The sequence below is a fragment of the Polypterus senegalus genome, chromosome 2 (assembly GCF_016835505.1).
Source record: "Polypterus senegalus isolate Bchr_013 chromosome 2, ASM1683550v1, whole genome shotgun sequence".
Lineage (NCBI taxonomy): Eukaryota > Metazoa > Chordata > Cladistia > Polypteriformes > Polypteridae > Polypterus > Polypterus senegalus.
Window position 1 is genome coordinate 105,937,470 of NC_053155.1, and position 20,460 is coordinate 105,957,929.

Sequence of the window (20,460 nt, forward strand, 5' to 3'; positions counted from 1 at the left end):
CATCATATGCCTTTTCTTTAATCTTCACCTCCTCTCTCTTCACCTTACACCTTATGTCCGTGTGTTCCTGTCTACTTTCTGCATCTCTCTGACTATCCACTTCTTCTCCAACCTCTTCCTCTGTATACTCTCCTGTACTTCCTCATTCCACCAGCAGGATTCCTTTTCCTCTTTCCTCTATCCAGTTGTCATGCCAAGCACCCTTCTTGCTGTCACCCTTGCTAATTCTGCTGTAGTTGCCAAGCTGTCTGGTAAGTCTTCACTAACACCCTATACCTGTCTTCCCTCCCCCCTGAACTCAGCTTTGCGGTCTTCCTTTTTCAACATTCACAGTTTGATCCCTGACTCTGCCCTCACTCTTTTTCTGTTCTTGATCTTCAACGTCTTCCTACAGACCACCATCCTATGCTGCCTAACTACGCTTTTCCTTGCCACCACTTTGCAGTCTGCTTTAGACTGACCCTCCTGCATCCTCTTTAATAAAACCCCTGTGTGCGTCCAGGGGTCAGGGGTGTCAGTGTGTGTGTGTGTGTGTCTTCTGGTGAAGTGCTAATGTGCGGGGCTGTGCATCACACCGTGCCCCGTGCCGTGGACGTACACACACACTGGAAGCTGGGCACACAGTGAATGGCCTAGCCGCGGCTGCACATGATAAGCAAATAAAGGACATCATTGCTGGGGAGAGTGCTGATTGGGTAGTCGCGGCCGCAAACATAAAATCCGTTGCTGGGGAGACAAGATATATAGTAATCAGTTGCATACCAGCACGGATTCAAATACTTGCTGGGAAGCTGAACACTACTTGCTGGGGAGACGTCACAGGCTACATCAGCTGCTGCAAGCCACGCATTAAATTACTTGCTGGGGACACGCCACAGGCACGATTATCAGCTGCACGCCACACATTACATCAGTTGCTGGTGAGACTCTGCTGATTGCCTACTGTTGTGACAGAAAATTAAAGGCATATTACAGACATCAAAGCCAGTATTACTGTCCGAGAAAATTACAGGCATTTTACAGAAATGCAAACCAGTATTACTGCGAGAGAAAATTAAAGGCACTTTATAGAAAAATTACATGAGGTAAAAACAATAAAAAATATCTTCAGATATGTTTCTATTTTATTTTTATTATTATTTTACTTTAGGCTTCTTGAAAAAATATTTCTGACAAAAAAAAATTAAGACAAGAAACAGAATGAGGTCAAGGTCCCTTGCCATTTGATATAGACTGTTCCTACTAATGTTTATGCACTACTGTTCAAGCCCCCGTTATTGTAATGGGCTTAATGTCTAGTAGAATATAATCTACCTGTGTGCATCTTCCTCTGCTCTTGTACGTCACCCTATTTTCTTCTCTCTATTTAAAATATATATATTTACTGCAGCCATGCCCTTTCTTTTCACAAAATTCACTACCATCTGACCTTCTGCATTCCTCACTTCCACTATCTTTACCTTCCTTCTCCCCTCCTGCCTCTGGACACGCCTTCCCCTTCTTCTTCTCCTTCTTTGGCCAACAGTAGCCCAATTTCTGCCAGCACCCTGTTGGCTAAGTACTGTTGGTGGCCATTGTTAACCCAGGCCTCAACCAATTGTGATCTGGGAAAAATTTACACCGGATGCCCTTCCTGACATAGCCCTCCCCATTTATCTGGGCTTGGGACTGACACGAAGAAACACACTGGTTTATTCATCTCCTGCGGCTAGTTTAGTTTGCTCTTTAAGAAGTATCTTTGGTATTTCAGCTGATCCAAAATTGTGCTTTAGTTTGTTAGCAGAAAACCCGTCCATTCGCCCATTTTCTAAACCTACCTCTCTGGAGCAGGGTCCTAATTAAGCTGTAGACTGTCCCAGCAAGCATCAGGTATAAGGTGTCAACAATCCCAGGATATAGATCAGCCCCAATTTAGCCATGCCAATTCACCTAATCTGCAAAATGCAGAGAACAACCTGGGGGTGAACTGTGGACTCCTTGTTACGAAGCACTTGATGCCAAACTCTACCACAATTCAAAGGTCTTTCAATCTTATTCTTTCATTTACATAATCTTGAAATGATTATAGCAAATTTGGACAGTCAGAAAACATGCCCATTACTGTCTTTTGTGTAGTGTAACACTGCTCAGTGATTTAGTTGTAACAGTCTGGAACTTGCTACAAAAAATTAAACTGGTTTGATTTTATCAGAGTTGTTAGTAATTGTAGTTGGGTCTTGTGTCTTTCAGAGTTAACAACCAGTCAGGTATAATGTATAAAACAATGACAAACATTGGCCATAGTAAGGAAAGAAAGGAAGAAAATGTTTTGGACTGTGCAAGTGCAGGAGAGGTTTGATGAACTTTAGAGCTAGAACAGTCTGTTCATTGTTTCCTATTTGCCATATGATGGCAAAGTGGATAAAAAAAGAAAAAATTGAAGGAGATTGTGGTTTATTGTGTGTGTTCAGTGTTGATTGGTTGCCATAATTATTTTGACATTGCAGTATTTTCAGGGCACACCACAACTTTTGATACCAAATCATGGGGAAATTGTGCAATCACTCAGCCCAAGTAATCCTTAATATCATTTGACTCCCTCAAATGTTGAGATTCAGCAACTGTAGTTGTCAAATTTGACATGTTCCAAATCTAGAAATCTGGTAAATGCTGCCCTAACCTATTGACTTAAGAAAAGAAAAGCTTCAAGCTAGGAGAGATACGGGGCAAATCTATTTTCTTAGAGTGGAAGAGTGACTAAAGAAGTGTGTTAAGATTGTGGAAAAACTGAGACAGAGGTGAGTGCTTTAGCGTGTTAATGTTTTCATGCAATTTTTGTGTAGTCCAGCTCAAAGGGACTGGTTTGATTGTTTTCATTTTATAAATTTTTCTCACCCTTTGGTCATAACCTCCATGGTATCTTTTTACTTTTCTTAACCAATAATCTGTATACATTTTGGATTTTGGAGCTGTTTTGTTCTGTGTTATAGTAGCTTACAGAGGTGCCGTCTTAACAGAAACAAATACTAGAATTGTTAGGGTGAAAATGAAAAAACATGAAGCATAAAAGCTGCCATATTGTCCTTTGTCACTGGTGTAAAATCTGTTGTCTTTTTTGTTTAAAGTTACTCTATACAAAACCTTAATCTCTGTATATATAAAATCCAACATTTGTCTGTCTGTATGTCTGTCCACTTTTCATGAGAGAACTACTTAATGGATTTTGATCTGTTTTTTTTTCTGTAATTTGCTTGAACATTCTGGTTGATTTTGTGACTTTTTCTTTCATCACGCTAAATATTATAGCTCGGCTGTGGCACTGATTTATTCACGCAAATCTGAGAGACATGCTGTGGGCCGAGGGAAGGGGGAGCCGGGAGGGGCCATCCTTACTCACGTGCCAGACTCCATTCGATTCGCTGTACCTCTCGCTATGTGTTGGAGCGTACCTATCCTCTGCTTAGCCATTGATCCCAGACTTTATCATTTAGAGATTGTTAAAGAGTAAAGTTTGACGTTTTTGAGAGAGAGATCACAGCTACATGTGTTTTATACGGTACCTGCTCATTGGCAGAGATATCATGGCCAAGTGCTCTTCTCCTCACATGGTGGGGGGGCTATCCCATCGGAGCTGAACATGAACAGATACAGTGGCAATGTTTGACATTGGAGCATCCCTACCTTCCGCTTGGCCAGAGATACCTTGCCAACGTTTTACATTTTTGGCAAAGAGATCACAGCTACATTCTCACCCCTTATAGCAAAACCAAAAATATTGTATATCAAGAGGCTCTTGGATGCGAAAACTATCAACATAAATTCTTCTTAATATAAATTTCATTTTTTTTTTTAAATTTTTTTTATTGATTATTAAAGTTTGTCCTGTTTCACTACTACATGGGCATAGCCGCAGGGGACAGCTAGTAATAAGTAAAATTGGACGCACCTATGTAGAAAACTCTATGAGGATTACTCTCCAAGTGGTTTTAAGGAAAAATTGCTATGTTTAGGATGACTCCCTGTTATTGCTTTCTTTCTTGCTTTACTCTGATATACAGTAAAAGGACTTTGGTGTTTAAAGATTAATCTGTAGCTTTACCTAACACATCAATTTTGTAATAATAACATATTTAGGTGTTAGGAAGCAGGAAAAGCTGATTTCTGCCAATGCATTATGAGAACACGGTTTCAGGTTTCCAAATACTACTATATGAGCATTAAAAATTATTTTAGTAGTTTAGCTCTGCACCATATGAATAATTTTATTTCTTCTTCCGTTGTGTAATGAATATTTATAATTTAAGGAGTTTTACTGATAATTGAAAATTGTTTTTTCTTAAGAACATCATCTACATCAAATATGTTGTATAGCTCTAACTTCAGTTTATATTTCTTTGTTAAAATAATCATCACTTTTGTACTGCTACATCACAACTACAAAAACTTGGTTTCAAATTCTTTTTCCAATCACTTTTTATGAGGTCTTTAAACATTCTTCTGATGTTTATGCTTGTTTTCTATTTAATATGAATGTGTTATAAAATGGACATACTCCCTTCTCCCAGTACTTCTCAAATAGGTATGCAACTCAGTGTAATTCTGTAATGACGAATGAATAAAATATTAGGGCTTTTAATTATTAATTAATCAGTTATTAATTTTTATAATTGACTTTAATTTCTCCTCCTATTGCTTTATAACTTTACCCAATGTTCTATTGGTTTTAAGTGCTAATTCTACAGATCTAAATATTTCAACATCAGTAAAATGTATTTCTGTTCTGGCAAAGTGCTAGCATAGTTTGTTTTACTTCTGCATATTTTAACAAAAAAACAAATCTTTCTATTATAAAAGAAAATTCTGTGACAAGACATTCTCTGAGATAATTTAAAGTTCCGCGAGACAAGATTTTGAAAAGTCTTGCCCTTCTCTCAAACATTTACAACCATGCAAACGGTACAATCATTTTCTCATTCGTGTGTATTATCTGACACAGTTCATGTGCTCTCAGTTCCTTTAAATTTTTATGTTTTACACATTTACAGTGGTGTGAAAAACTATTAGCCCCTTCCTGATTTCTTATTCTTTTGCATGTTTGTCACACAAAATGTTTCTGATCATCAAACACATTTAACCATTAGTCAAATATAACACAAGTAAACACAAAATGCAGTTTTTAAATGATGTTTTTTATTATTTAGGGAGAAAAAAAAATCCAAACCTACATGGCCCTGTGTGAAAAAGTAATTGCCCCCTGAACCTAATAACTGGTTGGGCCACCCTTAGCAGCAATAACTGCAATCAAGCGTTTGTGATAACTTGCAATGAGTCCTTTACAGCGCTCTGGAGGAATTGTGGCCGACTCATCTTTGCAGAATTGTTGTAATTCAGCTTTATTTGAGGGTTTTTTAGCATGAACCGCCTTTTAAGGTCATGCCATAGCATCTCAATTGGATTCAGGTCAGGACTTTGACTAGGCCACTCCAAAGTCTTCATTTTGTTTTTCTTCAGCCATTCAGAGGTGGATTTGCTGGTGTGTTTTGGGTCATTGTCCTGTTGCAGCACCCAAGATCGCTTCAGCTTGAGTTGACGAACAGATGGCGGACATTCTCCTTCAGGATTTTTGGTAGACAGTAGAATTCATGGTTCCATCTATCACAGCAAGCCTTCCAGGTCCTGAAGCAGCAAAACAACCTCAGACCCTCACACTACCACCACCATATTTTACTGCTAGTATGATGTTCTTTTTCTGAAATGCTGTGTTCCTTTTACGCCAGATGTAACGGGACATTTGCCTTCCAAAAAGTTCAACTTTTGTCTCATCAGTCCACAAGGTATTTTCCCAAAAGTCTTGGCAGTCATTGAGATGTTTCTTAGCAAAATTGAGACGAGCCCTAATGTTCTTTATGCTTAACAGTGGTTTGCGTCTTGGAAATCTGCCATGCAGGCCGTTTTTGCCCAGTCTGTTTCTTATGGTGGAGTCGTGAACACTGACCTTAATTGAGGCAAGTGAGGCCTGCAGTTCTTTAGACGTTGTCCTGGGGTCTTTTTGACCTCTCGGATGAGTCGTCTCTGCGCTCTTGGGGTAATTTTGGTCGGCCGGCCACTCCTGGGAAGATTCACCACTGTTCCATGTTTTTGCCATTTGTGGATAATGGCTCTCACTGTGGTTCGCTGGAGTCCCAAAGCTTTAGAAATGGCTTTATAACCTTTACCAGACTGATAGATCTCAATTACTTCTGTTCTCATTTGTTCCTGAATTTCTTTGGACCTTGGCATGATGTCTAGCTTTTGAGGTGCTTTTGGTCTACTTTTCTGTGTCAGGCAGCTCCTATTTAAGTGATTTCTTGATTGAAACAGGTGTGGCAGTAATCAGGCCTGGGGGTGGCTACGGAAATTGAACTCAGGTGTGATACACCACAGTTAGGTTATTTTTTAACAAGGGGGCAATTACCTTTTCACACAGGGCCCATGTATGTTTGGATTTTTTTTCTCCCTAAATAATAAAAAAAGGGCTGCCCTTTGTCACCGATTCTGTTCATAACTTTTATGGACAGAATTTCTAGGCGCAGCCAGGGTGTTGAAGGGGTCCGGTTTGGTGGACTCAGGATTGGGTCACTGCTTTTTGCAGATGATGTTGTCCTGTTTGCTTCATCAGGCCGTGATCTTCAGCTCTCTCTGGATCGGTTCGCAGCTGAGTGTGAAGCGGCTGGGATGAGAATCAGCACCTCCAAATCCAGAGCATGGTCCTCAGCCGGAAAAGGGTGGAGTGCCCTCTCAGTTTTGGGGGAGAGATCCTGCCCCAAGTGGAGGAGTTCAAGTATCTCGGGGTCTTGTTCACGAGTGAGGGAAGAATGGAGCGTGAGATCGACAGGCGGATCGGTGCGGCGTCCGCAGTGATGCGGGCTCTGCATCGGTCTGTCGTGGTGAAAAAGGAGCTGAGCCGTAAGGCAAAGCTCTCAATTTACCAGTCGATCTACGCTCCTATCCTCACCTATGGTCATGAGCTATGGGTAGTGACCAAAAGAACGAGATCGCGAATACAAGCGGCTGAAATGAGTTTCCTCCGCAGGGTGTCTGGGCTTTCCCTTAAAGATAGGGTGAGAAGCTCAGTCATCCGGGAGGGGCTCAGAGTAGAGCCGCTGCTCCTCCGCATCGAGAGGAGTCAGATGAGGTGGCTTGGGCATCTGATCAGGATGCCTCCTGGACGCCTCCCTGGGGAGTTGTTCCGGGCACGTCCAACCGGGAGGAGGCCCCGGGGCAGACCCAGGACACGCTGGAGGGACTATGTCTCCCGGCTGGCCTGGGAACGCCTTGGGATTCTCCCGGAAGAGCTGGAAGAAGTGGCGGGAGAGGGAAGTCTGGGCCTCTCTGCTTAAGCTGCTGCCCCCGCGACCCGACCTCGGATAAGCAGAAGAGGATGGATGGATAAATAATAAAAACCATCATTTAAAAACTGCATTTTATGTTTACTTGTGCTATATTTGACTAATGGTTAAATGTGTTTGATGATCAGAAACATTTTGTGTGACAAACATGCAAAAGAATAAGAAATCAGGAAGGGGGCAAATAGTTTTTCACACCACTGTATATTTGTTTATGAAATGTACTCAGTTTCATCCTTTAAAGAAGCTTTTCTGGACAGTATTTTTAGACAAACAATCTATTTGTTTCCTTCGATGTGGTCCTTTTATGGACAATAATTTTACACATTCAAGATGACTAAATGAAGAAGAAAGATCAGTGTGTTGAAAAGAGGCCCAAAAGCATTGCAGAAAACAGAATTAAAAAAAATAACAATCTTTAGTGCAAATTCGGAAAATAAGGAAAGTATTAATCATTCTGGAACAAATGAAACTAAAAACCTAGCAAGTTCAAATCGGTGTCACAAATAAAAGACAAAGAGAAAACAAAGTAGAATGTTGTAAAGAAGTTCAAAAATGCGCGATACACATGTAGAGCAGGTTAGAGATTATGAAAGTACTAAAATTCGAAAGTCTCAAAAAAAATTATTAAAGATCGCATGAGCGCTAAGAAACGGAAATTATTACTTGGTGAAAAGAGTTTGAATATATGTACATAGGTGATTTCAGAAGTATGTAGATATTGTTCAGCAGATCATCTAATTCGTGTTGCCATCAGGGAAAAGTAGTGTTTCTTTCCAATGAAGAGGCATGTCCACGAGAATTAAAAGATTGGTTGTTTGGTGAAAATGAAATCCACAAACACTACAGGCAAAATATTCGAATCTACAATAATCTGTTCATGTTCGCACCATTCAATGCACAGAACATAGATTTACACGATTCAGGACCATATGCAATGAGAATCTGTGGTCCCGCAACAATTAAAGCTACTACAAGTTTAATCTCAAAGAAACCACAATTTGGTCAGGTTTATATTTATGATCACAGAGAAGCGATGCAACATAGAATCGAAAGAGTTGAATGATTGGACGTATTAGAAATTTTACAGCCAATAATGGATACAAATCCATACATCCAAAAGTATTGAACTTTACAAAAAATGTTTCTGCAAAACACGGACTAAGTAGTTTTCTCGGATTTTGGATTTGTTGTTTGGTGAAAATGAAATCCACATACACGAGCAGCAGAGATGCGAAGTGGCTAGTACGTAGCGCAGGCAGGGGGGTTGGCGAGCGAAGCCCCCTGGTATATATTTCCCTCCTTCTTTACAAGACAAACAAAAATAGAGGCAAAGAAAAGAGAATGATGAGCAAGTGGTTTGCACAGGTAATTAAGTATTGTAAGGCCAGGTATCCATGGACATGTACTTTTTTTGCCATAGTGAAGTAATTTATCTGAAGGATTCTGTCTTTAGGCATTGGGTTATACATTCAGAAATTTTCAATAGAGAAACTCCTAGGAAAATCTCTTGAAGAGTGTATTCTCTGGTTCTCATGCCACTGGCAATGTTCAGTTTGTTTTGTGGAGTATTTTTACTGCAGTGTTCTCATCTGAGGTAGAAGCAAAAATAAAGGTTTAATGTACTATATTAATTTATTAAATTAACCATGTTATTCAGTATTTATTTTTAAAATTCAAACTTAAGCTTTATCTACAGTAATTATAATTTTATGACTTTCAAATAATCATTAAGGTAAATTATAAAAGGCAGCTATACATTAAACACTTAAAAAACCTTGTACACAATTTACTTTTACTAGTTTGTGAATTTCCCCTTGAGATTAATAAAGTATCTATCTATCCATCTATTATGCTTACGGTAACTATGAAGATGTTAATAAAATTTATTTTATGCTTAACTGCTCTTATATACCTACTGCTGAAAATCTTTTACTGTACCATAAAAACGGGGTTATGCATTATATTCAATCTAGGTTTGTTTGGTTTTGTTATAGGTTAGTTTCCAATTTGTATACGCTACATACAATTAAGGTAATATTCATATGCAGTACTTACCTTGATCACTGACTAGAACTTAATGGTGGAAAATTGCTTGTTTTGCAGAAATTTCCTTTTAAAATAAAAGAAAGACATCCAGTGGAATATACAAGGCAATTTCCTCATCTTCGCTGTCGGACAAACACAGCTGCGTCTCTGTTGAGGGTTCGGAGTGAGGCTACTTTGGCAATTCATGCTTTTTTTAAGGTAGGATAGTTGGACTGCTCTTATTGTATCACCCACACAGATTTCTTGGTGTCTCCTTATATAAATAGTACAATAAGAAGAATCTACTTTTAAAGTCTGACATGTTTATTTGTAACGGTGCTATTTTACCATTATAATGTATGATAGATTAAATAAATGGAAACAGAGTTCCTAGAATCTTATTTTTTTTGACTAAAAAATGAATCTGTTTAAATTTGATGCCCTCTTTTAATCATTTCACTAGTTACATTAATTGTAACTGCATTAAGAGAAAATATAAGAAGTAACATTTAAAAAAGTTATTTTTGCACTTACTCTTTTACTTTCTTTTCTGTCTGTCCCTAGCATTGCATTGCATCCACCCCTTACAATACACCTTGAAAAGGGGTGAGCTGGAAACAGACCAAGTACAATAATGTGATATATAATTCTGAGCCTGATAAATATATCCACACATCCTGCTATGAATACTGTACTTGTTCAGAGGGTCTTTTTGCATTCCATAGAAAGTGAGAAAGAAGACCTTACCTTGAACTGGTATTTGACTGGAAATGAAAGAAGAAATAATGGCACTGACAAAATTAAAATGAGGAACAATATTAATTTTAATAATAGCTCATTAGGAATGGAAAAACAGAGTAGAGAGGGCCAAGAGAAGAGGGATTCCTTTATGCCTGGCAGAACAGTTTGAGACAGCAGTCAGTGCCTTTCAGTAATAAAATAACAAGAGTAGTTAAAATGTCTGAAAATCCTTTACAGGGACCAAGATGGTGAAGGAGAGGACTCTTTATAAGTGTGGATCAGGGTAAGGAGAATGGATTTGGACAAAAAAATGTAAAAGCTAGACAAGGCTTCATGAGAGTTAAAAAGGTTAAAGATGCTGGAAAGATATTTGTATAATAGTAATTTTTGAGGGACGTGTTTTATGATTGGGGTATTTTTTGTTATCAAATGTTTATTAAGTATATACTGTATGCTAATGCAAGTTAAATAAATCAAACAACCATGAAAATGTCAATACAAAATAAACACCCATCCCATGCTGTGAATTGTGTATGCTGATGATTGGGATTTCTAGAGGTAAAAGTGATATTCATAAAAATCAGATCCCAATCAAAAGAAGCAGACAGTGATAGATCATGTTCCCAGACTGATTGAATGATATAACACCAAATCAGGCAGGGCCATTCCACCAACAGACTTGTCACACTTCACGATGAAGTGTTTGACAGACGATCCTTCGTATTGTGTCCATTTTTGGACATCCTTCTCCCTCTGACAAAACTTCATCATTCACTACTCTATTCTTCCTCCTGCCTCTTACAAAACATTATTTGTCCTCCAACAATAATTCCACCATCCTTCTACCTTTTTCAAAATGGAATCAAAAGCTGTGTTTGCATTCCACCATCCAGTAAAGCGCCATCCTCCCTCCTCCCTGCTATATCTCTCTCCTGTCAGTCATTTCTACATGAGCGAGAATATATTTTCGATAGCGTTACAATTTAAAATTTCTTTGCATCTGGCAAAACTCCATCATTCCTCATTCAAAACTAAATCCTCCCTCCTACCTCTTTCAAAACCCGACCTCTGATAAAAAGTACATCCACGTTACAAAGTTTAAAGACATTTCTCCCAGCTCAACCCCTAATACCGCCACTGGAGTAGTCCAGGATGCTCAACAACAAATTCTCTGGCCTGCACACCTTTGAACCAATTTAATACTGAACAAACTGCTTCATCGTAAATTATAATTGTATTATCTTCTGGATTATAAATCCATAATTCAGAGGAGACTGCAATAAAGTCTTGTATGCCATCAGCAAGCTAGAAGCACCCTAATTACACTCAGCTAAGTAACACAAAATTAATACATCTATAGTACATCATATATCATACATCTGTCTTCCACATTTTCAATGTGTCTACAACAGAATTTACTTCTAGATGTTGCAATGTTAAATAACTAGGAAATAATCCTCACCGTATGGATCTACTGTTTCAGTCTACATTTAAACTTCTAATGTGACCTATCATACTCTACCCATCTTATGTTTTCTCACCATCCATTTGGTAGATGGCTTAGGCCTATCAAGAATAAATTTCTTGATGGTAATTATGGTCATGCTGGCAGATGCATTAGTTTAACAAATTAATGTACAGGTTTTTTGCATTAATTTAACGAATGGCAAGTTTTCTTAACTAGGTAATTTAGACTCTGTTGGGGTCTGATTACAGCTGATATCCCTATTTTTGGCACTTGTATTGTTTTATTTTTAGCTTCCCCAAATTAAATTACATGTAGCAGCCATTGTCAAAAATTGGTATTTGTCCTGTTAACAAAAGCAGATTAAATTTGAATGTGTATTTTAATATGCTTTAATACAGGGGTGCCCACATTTTTTCGGCTTGCGAGCTACTTTTAAAATGACCAGGTCAAAATGATCTACCTACATTAAAAATTATATATACTGAGTATCACAGGTGGGTAGTAACGAGTTACATTTATTCAAGTAACCTTTTAAAAAAATTGTACTTCTAAGAGTACTTTTACTGCACCATACTTTTTACCTTTACTTGAGTACATTTGTGAAGAATAAACGCTACTCTTCTTCCGCTACATTGGGCAACACTCGAATCGTTACTTTTTTTTCCATTAGATAAAGTATGACAGACAATTTTCAATCTGCTCTGTAGCGTATGCAGTCAAGTTGCGCACACGGCTTCCATTGTGTCTCCAGCTCTGACATGAGGTTTTGGATGTTCCCCAAATCAAGGCGCTGCAGCTTTGAGGACAGATGTTACATTTTTTTTTGAAAGCATTAACTGAGCTAATCATATTGGCCATGGTTTTCTCTTTTCATTGCATCTGTAAGTTAAGCTCATTCAACATGTTGGTCAGATTGGAAAAAAAATGCCAAGTCTAGCGGCCATTGATTGTTATTAAGTTGCTTGTATTCTGCATGTTTAATGAAAAGGAGAAACTCCGGCCAGGGGTCTTGAAATCTCAGCAGGAATTTCTCCCTAGCCATCTGCCTCAATGAAGGCATCTTTTATCATCTCTCCATCTTGGAAGGACTTCTTATGCTTAATGATCGAGCGACTCACCTGGACCGATGCTTCGGTTTGTCTGCCTTTGCATTTGAATTCAGCCGAGTGAAAAATGACAGCTGTCCGATTAGCTGTGATTTTAGTTCCCAGATCACTTTTTGGAAGGAAATCAGTTTTGTAGTTTGTATGAACAGTTTGAAAGTGCCTTTCCACATTTTCCTTCTTTGGAATAGCAATGATAGATTGACAGATCAGACAAACACACTTCGATTGTGACTTTGTGAGAGAGAAAAATCCTCTTCCAATTCCACATCCAGCCCATAAACAAGAAATTTTTTTTAAATCCCCTCTTTAGTTGATATAAATTGGAAGGCTAACTAGATCATTTAGCTAGCCGGAGTTTTGCAGTAGCTCGCATGTTTGATCGTCTGTGCGGGATGACCAGTGTGTTAGAAGAAAAGAGATCTCGGACTGGCCGCCCTGTGTGTCAATCAAGTGGCAAATGCCATAGGGAGGATATATAGACTAACATTTAAAAAAAAAATTTTCCGATCTACTGGTCGATCGTAATTGACACATTGGGCACCCCTGCTTTAATATTTAAGATTAATAGAAGTTCAGACAATTGTTTCTCAAATTTTGGGATATTCCTGTTGTATTATTTGTTTTGCTAAATTCTGATAAAAATTAAATGGGGGGGATTTTCTATTTAAAAAATATCTATCTATCTATCTATCTATCTATCTATCTATCTATCTATCTATCTATCTATCTATCTATCTATCTATCTATCTAGTACAGCTTTAACAATTGTGTGAAGCAAACAACTTGCATAACATTTACACAAGAGAACACTTAGTGCTCCTGACACTGAAAAAAGAGAAAAAACACAACAGAAAAGTCTGAATTACTTAGAATATTTGCCTCATATAAACCACTGAATCTACTGTGTTTCTCTGGGGTCATCTTCTAGTTACAAATTTTACTGAACAATTCTTAATAAACTCATAGTTTATTAGTGTAAAACATTTTTCAGAATTTTAATTTTTGAATGGTTGGATTTGTACATTCTAATTTAGCTTGAAGATCTATTTTTTAATGCATTATTAAGATAGCTGTAAAAACTGGGCTGTTCATTCTGAACTTTCTAGTTGTACATTTGTTTTACAAAAGTTTATATTCTAGTTTACCACCAGATGGCACCAATGTTACATGCAGTCAGTCAGCCTTGTGGCTTAAACTGCTCTATTATTTATTTTACAGCAGAATTATTTTTTGTGCTTGCCATAAGTGAATGACAAAAACATATACAGTATAACACATGTATGATAGCTTCTACAACAGACATTTCATAAATAATAAAACATAAATGACTTAGTACATTAATTAGTCCTTATTCAACAGTTCTTCACTATTGACTTGGATGTTACTGGTAGGTAATGTTAGGTAAAATAATCACTTATCTTTTTTTTTGGGAAATGCTTTGAAAATTTCAAAAGTGAATGTGATTCCTTGATAATGTTGTTTTGATGTAAGCTCTCCAAACAGTGGCATACCTAGACCTGTAATTTACAAAGGGGTCTCATTTTGAGAGGAAAGGGAGAGGGAGGGCTCCTTTAATGTTCCTTTTGAGACCTTAACTGGGCACTTGGCTAATTTACATAGCTTTTAGTGCACAGGGATCAGTATATATATCTGGTGGCAGTACTCAATTTGGTCAGCTAATGTTCCCCTCAAATGAAAATACTACAGTTATTTTCTTTTTCTTTTTTTTTTTTTTTAAAGTATGCAGGATGGAAATCCAGCTGTGGTACTGATCTGGTCGTGTGTGATGCAGATAGACAATGAGCTGATAGTAAGCACGGATGAAAGTTCTGCACATGACTGCTACAGCTCTGTGCTATCACTCTGTTTGAATTTCCAGGAAAATATTTGGCTGTGAAAAAGTGCTTTAGGGAATTTCACAGATCAAAACTTCTTAACAATCACTGTATTGCATTGGAAATGTGAGAGCAAACAACTTTTGAAAGTTTTATATTTTTGGGCAGAAAAAATCCTTGTAATGTCAGGCATTCTGATATAGTAAACATTAAAATCTTGTGGTAATATACCATGATTCTTTGTTAAATCAGTGCCACTAATTATTATATCTTGCAATTAGAAATTATTATTAAACATCTATTTCAGGTCTGATCAATTATTTGGTACTTGTGCTCTTGCAATTAGAAATTGTTATTAAACATCAATTTCAGGTCTAATTAATTATTTGGTACTTTTTGTCATATGTACAGTATATTCATTGTTATAAGACTAACACTAGTTGACTAAAGTCTCCTTCATAGAGCTTGGTTTACTACTCTGTTTATATCCTGAAATCTAAACTGACAGTCTCACTTTGATAGTGGTCCTAGTTCTTATGCTTTACTTTTCTCTTGGTGATTTATTTTACAAACCGGATTCCAAAAAAGTTGGGACACTAAACAAATTGTAAATAAAAACTGAATGCAATGATGTGGAGATGGCAAATGTCAATATTTTATTTGTAATAGAACGTAGATGACAGATCAAACGTTTAATCCGAGTAAATGTATCATTTTAAAGGAAAAATATGTTGATTCAAAATTTCACGGTGTCAACAAATCCCAAAAAAGTTGGGACAAGTAGCAATAAGAAGCTGGAAAAAGTAAATTTGAGCATAACGAAGAGCTGGAAGACCAATAAACACTAATTAGGTCAATTGGCAACATGATTGGGTATAAAAAGAGCTTCTCAGAGTGGCAGTGTCTCTCAGAAGCCAAGATGGGTAGAGGATCACCAATTCCCTCAATGTTGCACAGAAAGATAGTGGAGCAATATCAGAAAGGTGTTACCCAGCGAAAAATTGCAAAGACTTTGCATCTATCATCATCAACTGTGCATAACATCATCCGAAGATTCAGAGAATCTGGAACAATCTCTGTGCGTAAGGGTCAAGGCCGTAAAACCATACTGGATGCCCGTGATCTCCGGCCCTTAAACGACACTGCACCACAAACAGGAATGCTACTGTAAAGGAAATCACAGAATGGGCTCAGGAATACTTCCAGAAACCATTGTCAGTGAACACAATCCACCGTGCCATCCGCCGTTGCCAGCTGAAACTCTACAGTGCAAAGAAGAAGCCATTTCTAAGCAAGATCCACAAGCTCAGGCGTTGTCACTGGGCCAGGGATCATTTAAAATGGAGTGTGGCAAAATGGAAGACTGTTCTGTGGTCAGACGAGTCACGATTCAAGTTCTTTTTGGAAATCTGGGACGCCATGTCATCCGGACCAAAGAGGACAAGGACAACCCAAGTTGTTATCAACGCTCAGTTCAGAAGCCTGCATCTCTGATGGTATGGGGTTGCATGAGTGTGTGTGGCATGGGCAGCTTGCATGTCTGGAAAGGCACCATCAATGCAGAAAAATATATTCAGGTTCTAGAACAACATATGCTCCCATCCAGACGTCATCTCTTTCAGGGAAGACCCTGCATTTTTCAACAAGATAATGCCAGACCACATTCTGCATCAATCACAACATCATGGCTGCATAGGAGAAGGATCCGGGTACTGAAATGGCCAGTCTGCAGTCCAGATCTTTCACCTATAGAAAACATTTGGCGCATCATAAAGAGGAAGGTGCGACAAAGAAGGCCCAAGACGATTGAACAGTTAGAGGCCTGTATTAGACAAGAATGGGAGAGCATTCCTATTTCTAAACTTGAGAAACTGGTCTCCTCGGTCCCCAGACGTCTGTTGAGTGTTGTAAGAAGGGGAGATGCCACACAGTGGTGAAAATGGCCTTGTCCCAACTTTTTTGGGATTTGTTGACACCATGAAATTCTGAATCAACATATTTTTCCCTTAAAATGATACATTTTCTCAGTTTAAACTTTTGTTCTGTGATTTATGTTCTATTCTGAATAAAATATTAGAAGTTGGCACCTCCACATCATTGCATTCAGTTTTTATTCACGATTTGTATAGTGTCCCAACTTTTTTGGAATCCGGTTTGTAGTATTTAACAAATAAACTGAGATCAGTATGACTGAGGCAAATTGCAGTATCATTGCTGAACTGTTATGGGTTAGAGTGCAGAAAATGAGCATCTTTCAAAATATGAATGGAAAAGCAGTGCATTTCAAAACCATGGAACCAATTTTGATCCTTTTTTGCTTAAAATTCAGTTGATTTTTGATACTTCAAACCCAGATGTCAAAGTACAAGTGGCTAGAAAAAGTAATTAATCTATAAAATGTTTGACACAGTAACAGAAACTAATTGTATGAGCACTTTGGAATTTTAATTATAAACACACCATGACTATTTCTCGTTTTCAGTTATAAAGAGATAACCCTACCTCAAGTCCAGTAACTTTTAAATCTGTGATATATTGTAAGTAAGCCTCATTTGTTCATGGGGAATACATATTGTATATACATTGTGTACATACTGTGTGCAATTCAAGTATCAAAGATTGTTTTCTAAGCTTAACCAAAATCTGTTTTATTTCACATTAGCCAACAAATGTTACTTTATTAGTACATGATAATTGTACTTATGGGCTGGTTATTTATTCTTATTTATTTTCCATTTGACTTAATGTTATTTAAACAATCACCACAGGGTATCTGATTAGAATGCAAAAAATGATGTCCTTCCTTAAACTTTTAAACAAAGAAAGAGATGTTAAAAAGCCTACAAAAAACTTTATAGCAAGAGCACTCATGTGTACATATGGTGACATGACCATACCCAATCACACAACACTTTCCAGCAGTGAATTGAAACCCAAAAAGCTGTTGTACTGTACTTCCCTTTAGCATTTATAGGGGAACACAAGTTTAAATTGACCTTTTTAACAATAATAGTAATCCTACTCTTCCATTTCAAACGCATATACGCCCTAGATAATGAACATAAATGTTTAGATTATATGTGACTTTACCTTTGCATGTGCTCTTTCCAATTAAGAAAAGATCTCATCATAGTGTAGTTCTATGCCTGTATTCTGTGTTAGTGTATCTCAAGCAGTTTTTTTAAACAAATTGCACAGAGTATATAAATAATGTGCATTTTTTGTCAAAGTTGATTAAAAATGTTATAAGTACAGCACTCTATATTTAAATAGCTATCCTTTTTGCATGACACATTTACCATATGACACAGTAAATGGTCATTATCGTTACAACTTTTGTAAGGCAGACAGTCACAGTATAAACTGATCTGTGACTATGCAGAGACTATAGTCTACTGATGTTATTCTGAATGTGGCCGGTAGATGGCTTCATTTTGGGGTTAGTGTTCATATATATTTGTTTAGAGACACTGTTAATACAGAAATTGTAAACGATATTACTGTCAAATTATCCCAAAATTTGAGTTTGAATACTCATATTAAAAATAACTAAATGTTCTAATATATTTGAATGTACAGTAAGTTAAGTGCTACTACCTGTAAGTTTGTACTTTACATGCTTTTCTTTGTCTTTTTATTATTAATATTTTTGCCTTTTTGCTCACAGTGCATCTCCAGAGCATGTAGTGCTACTTAAAGAACACAACACTTCACATGAATTTAATTTTTTGTACACGGAAAGTGACACAGTAAGAGAGAAAAGTGGCACTTCACATGCCTGTAATGCATATGAGTCTTATAAAAAAAATGCTCATAATTACCTAAACACAATAAATGCACTCATTTAAGCCTCTGCAACCTGCTTCTCCTCCATGCCTCTGCTCTGCAATCGCAATGTGCCTCAAAGGTAGCCAAATATGCTTTCCTAACACTGAAAATTGCTCTTAAAAATGGTGACTTTAAACCTGTTATAATAATAATGAATGAAAAATGGCAGTTGTTTTCAATGATGTTTAATAAGAAAGGAAACTAGTTTTTATTGGCTACAGTGAATGCTTAACATAGTTACAACCCTTTTTACAAAAAGTTGGGATGTTATGTAAAGTGGTAAATAAAAACAGAATATGATTATGACATATGACATTTTATTATTTTTTATTGTTTATGAGAATAAGAGGAGCTTTGCCCATGGTGTAAAGGCAGGAAAGCTATGTTTCCTTCATTATAACCTCTCTTTACTGGAATGAGATTATTACATTGATGAAGTTACTCATATTAACTGCTCTTTACAGTAATTGAGTATTATTGTTTAATTGTTTTGTATTTGTTTTATTTGTTTATAAATTTTGAATATTGTCTTAATTATAGTGATCTCGTTTAATTCAGTTAAATTGTAATTATTATATATACTGTTATTAATTTTGATGGATATTTATTTTTCTGGGTTACTGTTGTATGACACTTTTTGTACATAGTTAAAATTATATAATTTGTATGCATATTTTGTTATAAAATGTAAAACATTTTAATATTTTGTATTGAATTTTTTTTTTTGGAGTAAGGTAGGGTCTGTTTATTGGCCACTAACATTGAATATCGGAAGTATTTTGTGAGTCTGATATATACAGCACCATATCATCTGCATATAGAGAAATCTTCTCTTCAAGTCCTTCTCTGATAATCCCCTTTATCTCATAAGCATTTCGACAGTGAACTGACAGTGGCTCAGTGGTGATTGCAAAAATTAGTGATGACAAGGGGCATCCTTGTCTGGTACCATGTTCTAGTTTAAAGTAGTCTGAATTAATGTTGTTAATCCAAACTGAAGCTTCTGGATTGGTATACAGTAGTTTGATCCATGCACAAATGTTCGGGCCAAACCCAAATTTCTCCAATGTAGTGAAAAGGTAGTTCCATTCAATCGTATCAAATGCTTTTTCTGCATCCAAGGATAATAATATCTCTGGGATGTTTGACTTTGTGGGTGAATATATTACATTAAACAGACGTTAAAGATTGGACACTAAGTGTCGGCCTTTAATAAATCCAGTTTGATCTTGTGATATTACCGAAGGAAGCACTTTCTCCATCCTTCTAGTTAGGACTTTGGGGAGTATCTTAACATCATTATTCAGAAGTGAAATTGATCTATATGATGCACATTGTAATACGTCCTTATTTTGTTTAGGAAAGATGGTGATTAATGATTGGCGAAAAGTTTGAGGTAGATTTTCATTGTCTCTAGCTTCTGTGAATGTTGCTAATAAAAGGGGAGCTAGCTGAGTGGAGAACTTCTTATAAAATTTGGCAGGATAGCCATCGGGGCCTGCTGCTTTCCCACTCTGAAGTGACCTCATAGCATCTAGTAATTCTGATAGTGCCAACGGTTTATCCTATTCCTCTGTACTAAGAGCATCTATTTGTGGTATCTGTAATGCAACCAGAAATGCATTAGATTGTGTCTTGTCTTCTTCAAACTCAGTAGAATATAAGGATTTATAGTACTCTCTAAATCTGTGCATTATATTTTTATGGTCAATGATTTTGTCTCCATTTGTGTTGGTGATTGCTGTGATTTCATTGCAGACTTCTTGCTTGTGGATTTGTTGAGCTAAGAGCTTATTAGCTTTCTCTCCATGTTCATAGTAATGATGTCTTGATTTAAAAATGAGTTGTTCAGTTTCTTTAGTTGTCAAGAGGTTGAGTTCTGAATGCAGAACCTGCCTTTTCCTACGAAGAGCCTCACTTGGACACCTGCCATTTTTTGATCTATTCTAGTAATTTCGCTGGTTAGCTTTGATACCTTCTTGGTTTCCAATTTATTTCTGTGGGAAAGATATGAGATAATCTGTCCTCACGGTTTCCCAGAGTATTCCTGCAGTGTCCTCTGATGATGTATTTGTCACTAGAAAAAAACT

General features: G+C 37.1%; 1 protein-coding gene across 1 annotated transcript in view; it reads left to right on the plus strand.

Moving 5' to 3' along the window:
- The window catches only part of nars2 (asparaginyl-tRNA synthetase 2, mitochondrial), a 105,334-nt gene that overhangs the window by 18,133 nt on the left and 66,741 nt on the right, over positions 1–20,460 (plus strand). Inside the window, exon 4 of the mRNA XM_039744321.1 lies at positions 9,471–9,611. Coding sequence (XP_039600255.1) covers positions 9,471–9,611 — 141 coding nt within the window. The remainder of the gene's footprint in view (positions 1–9,470; positions 9,612–20,460) is intronic.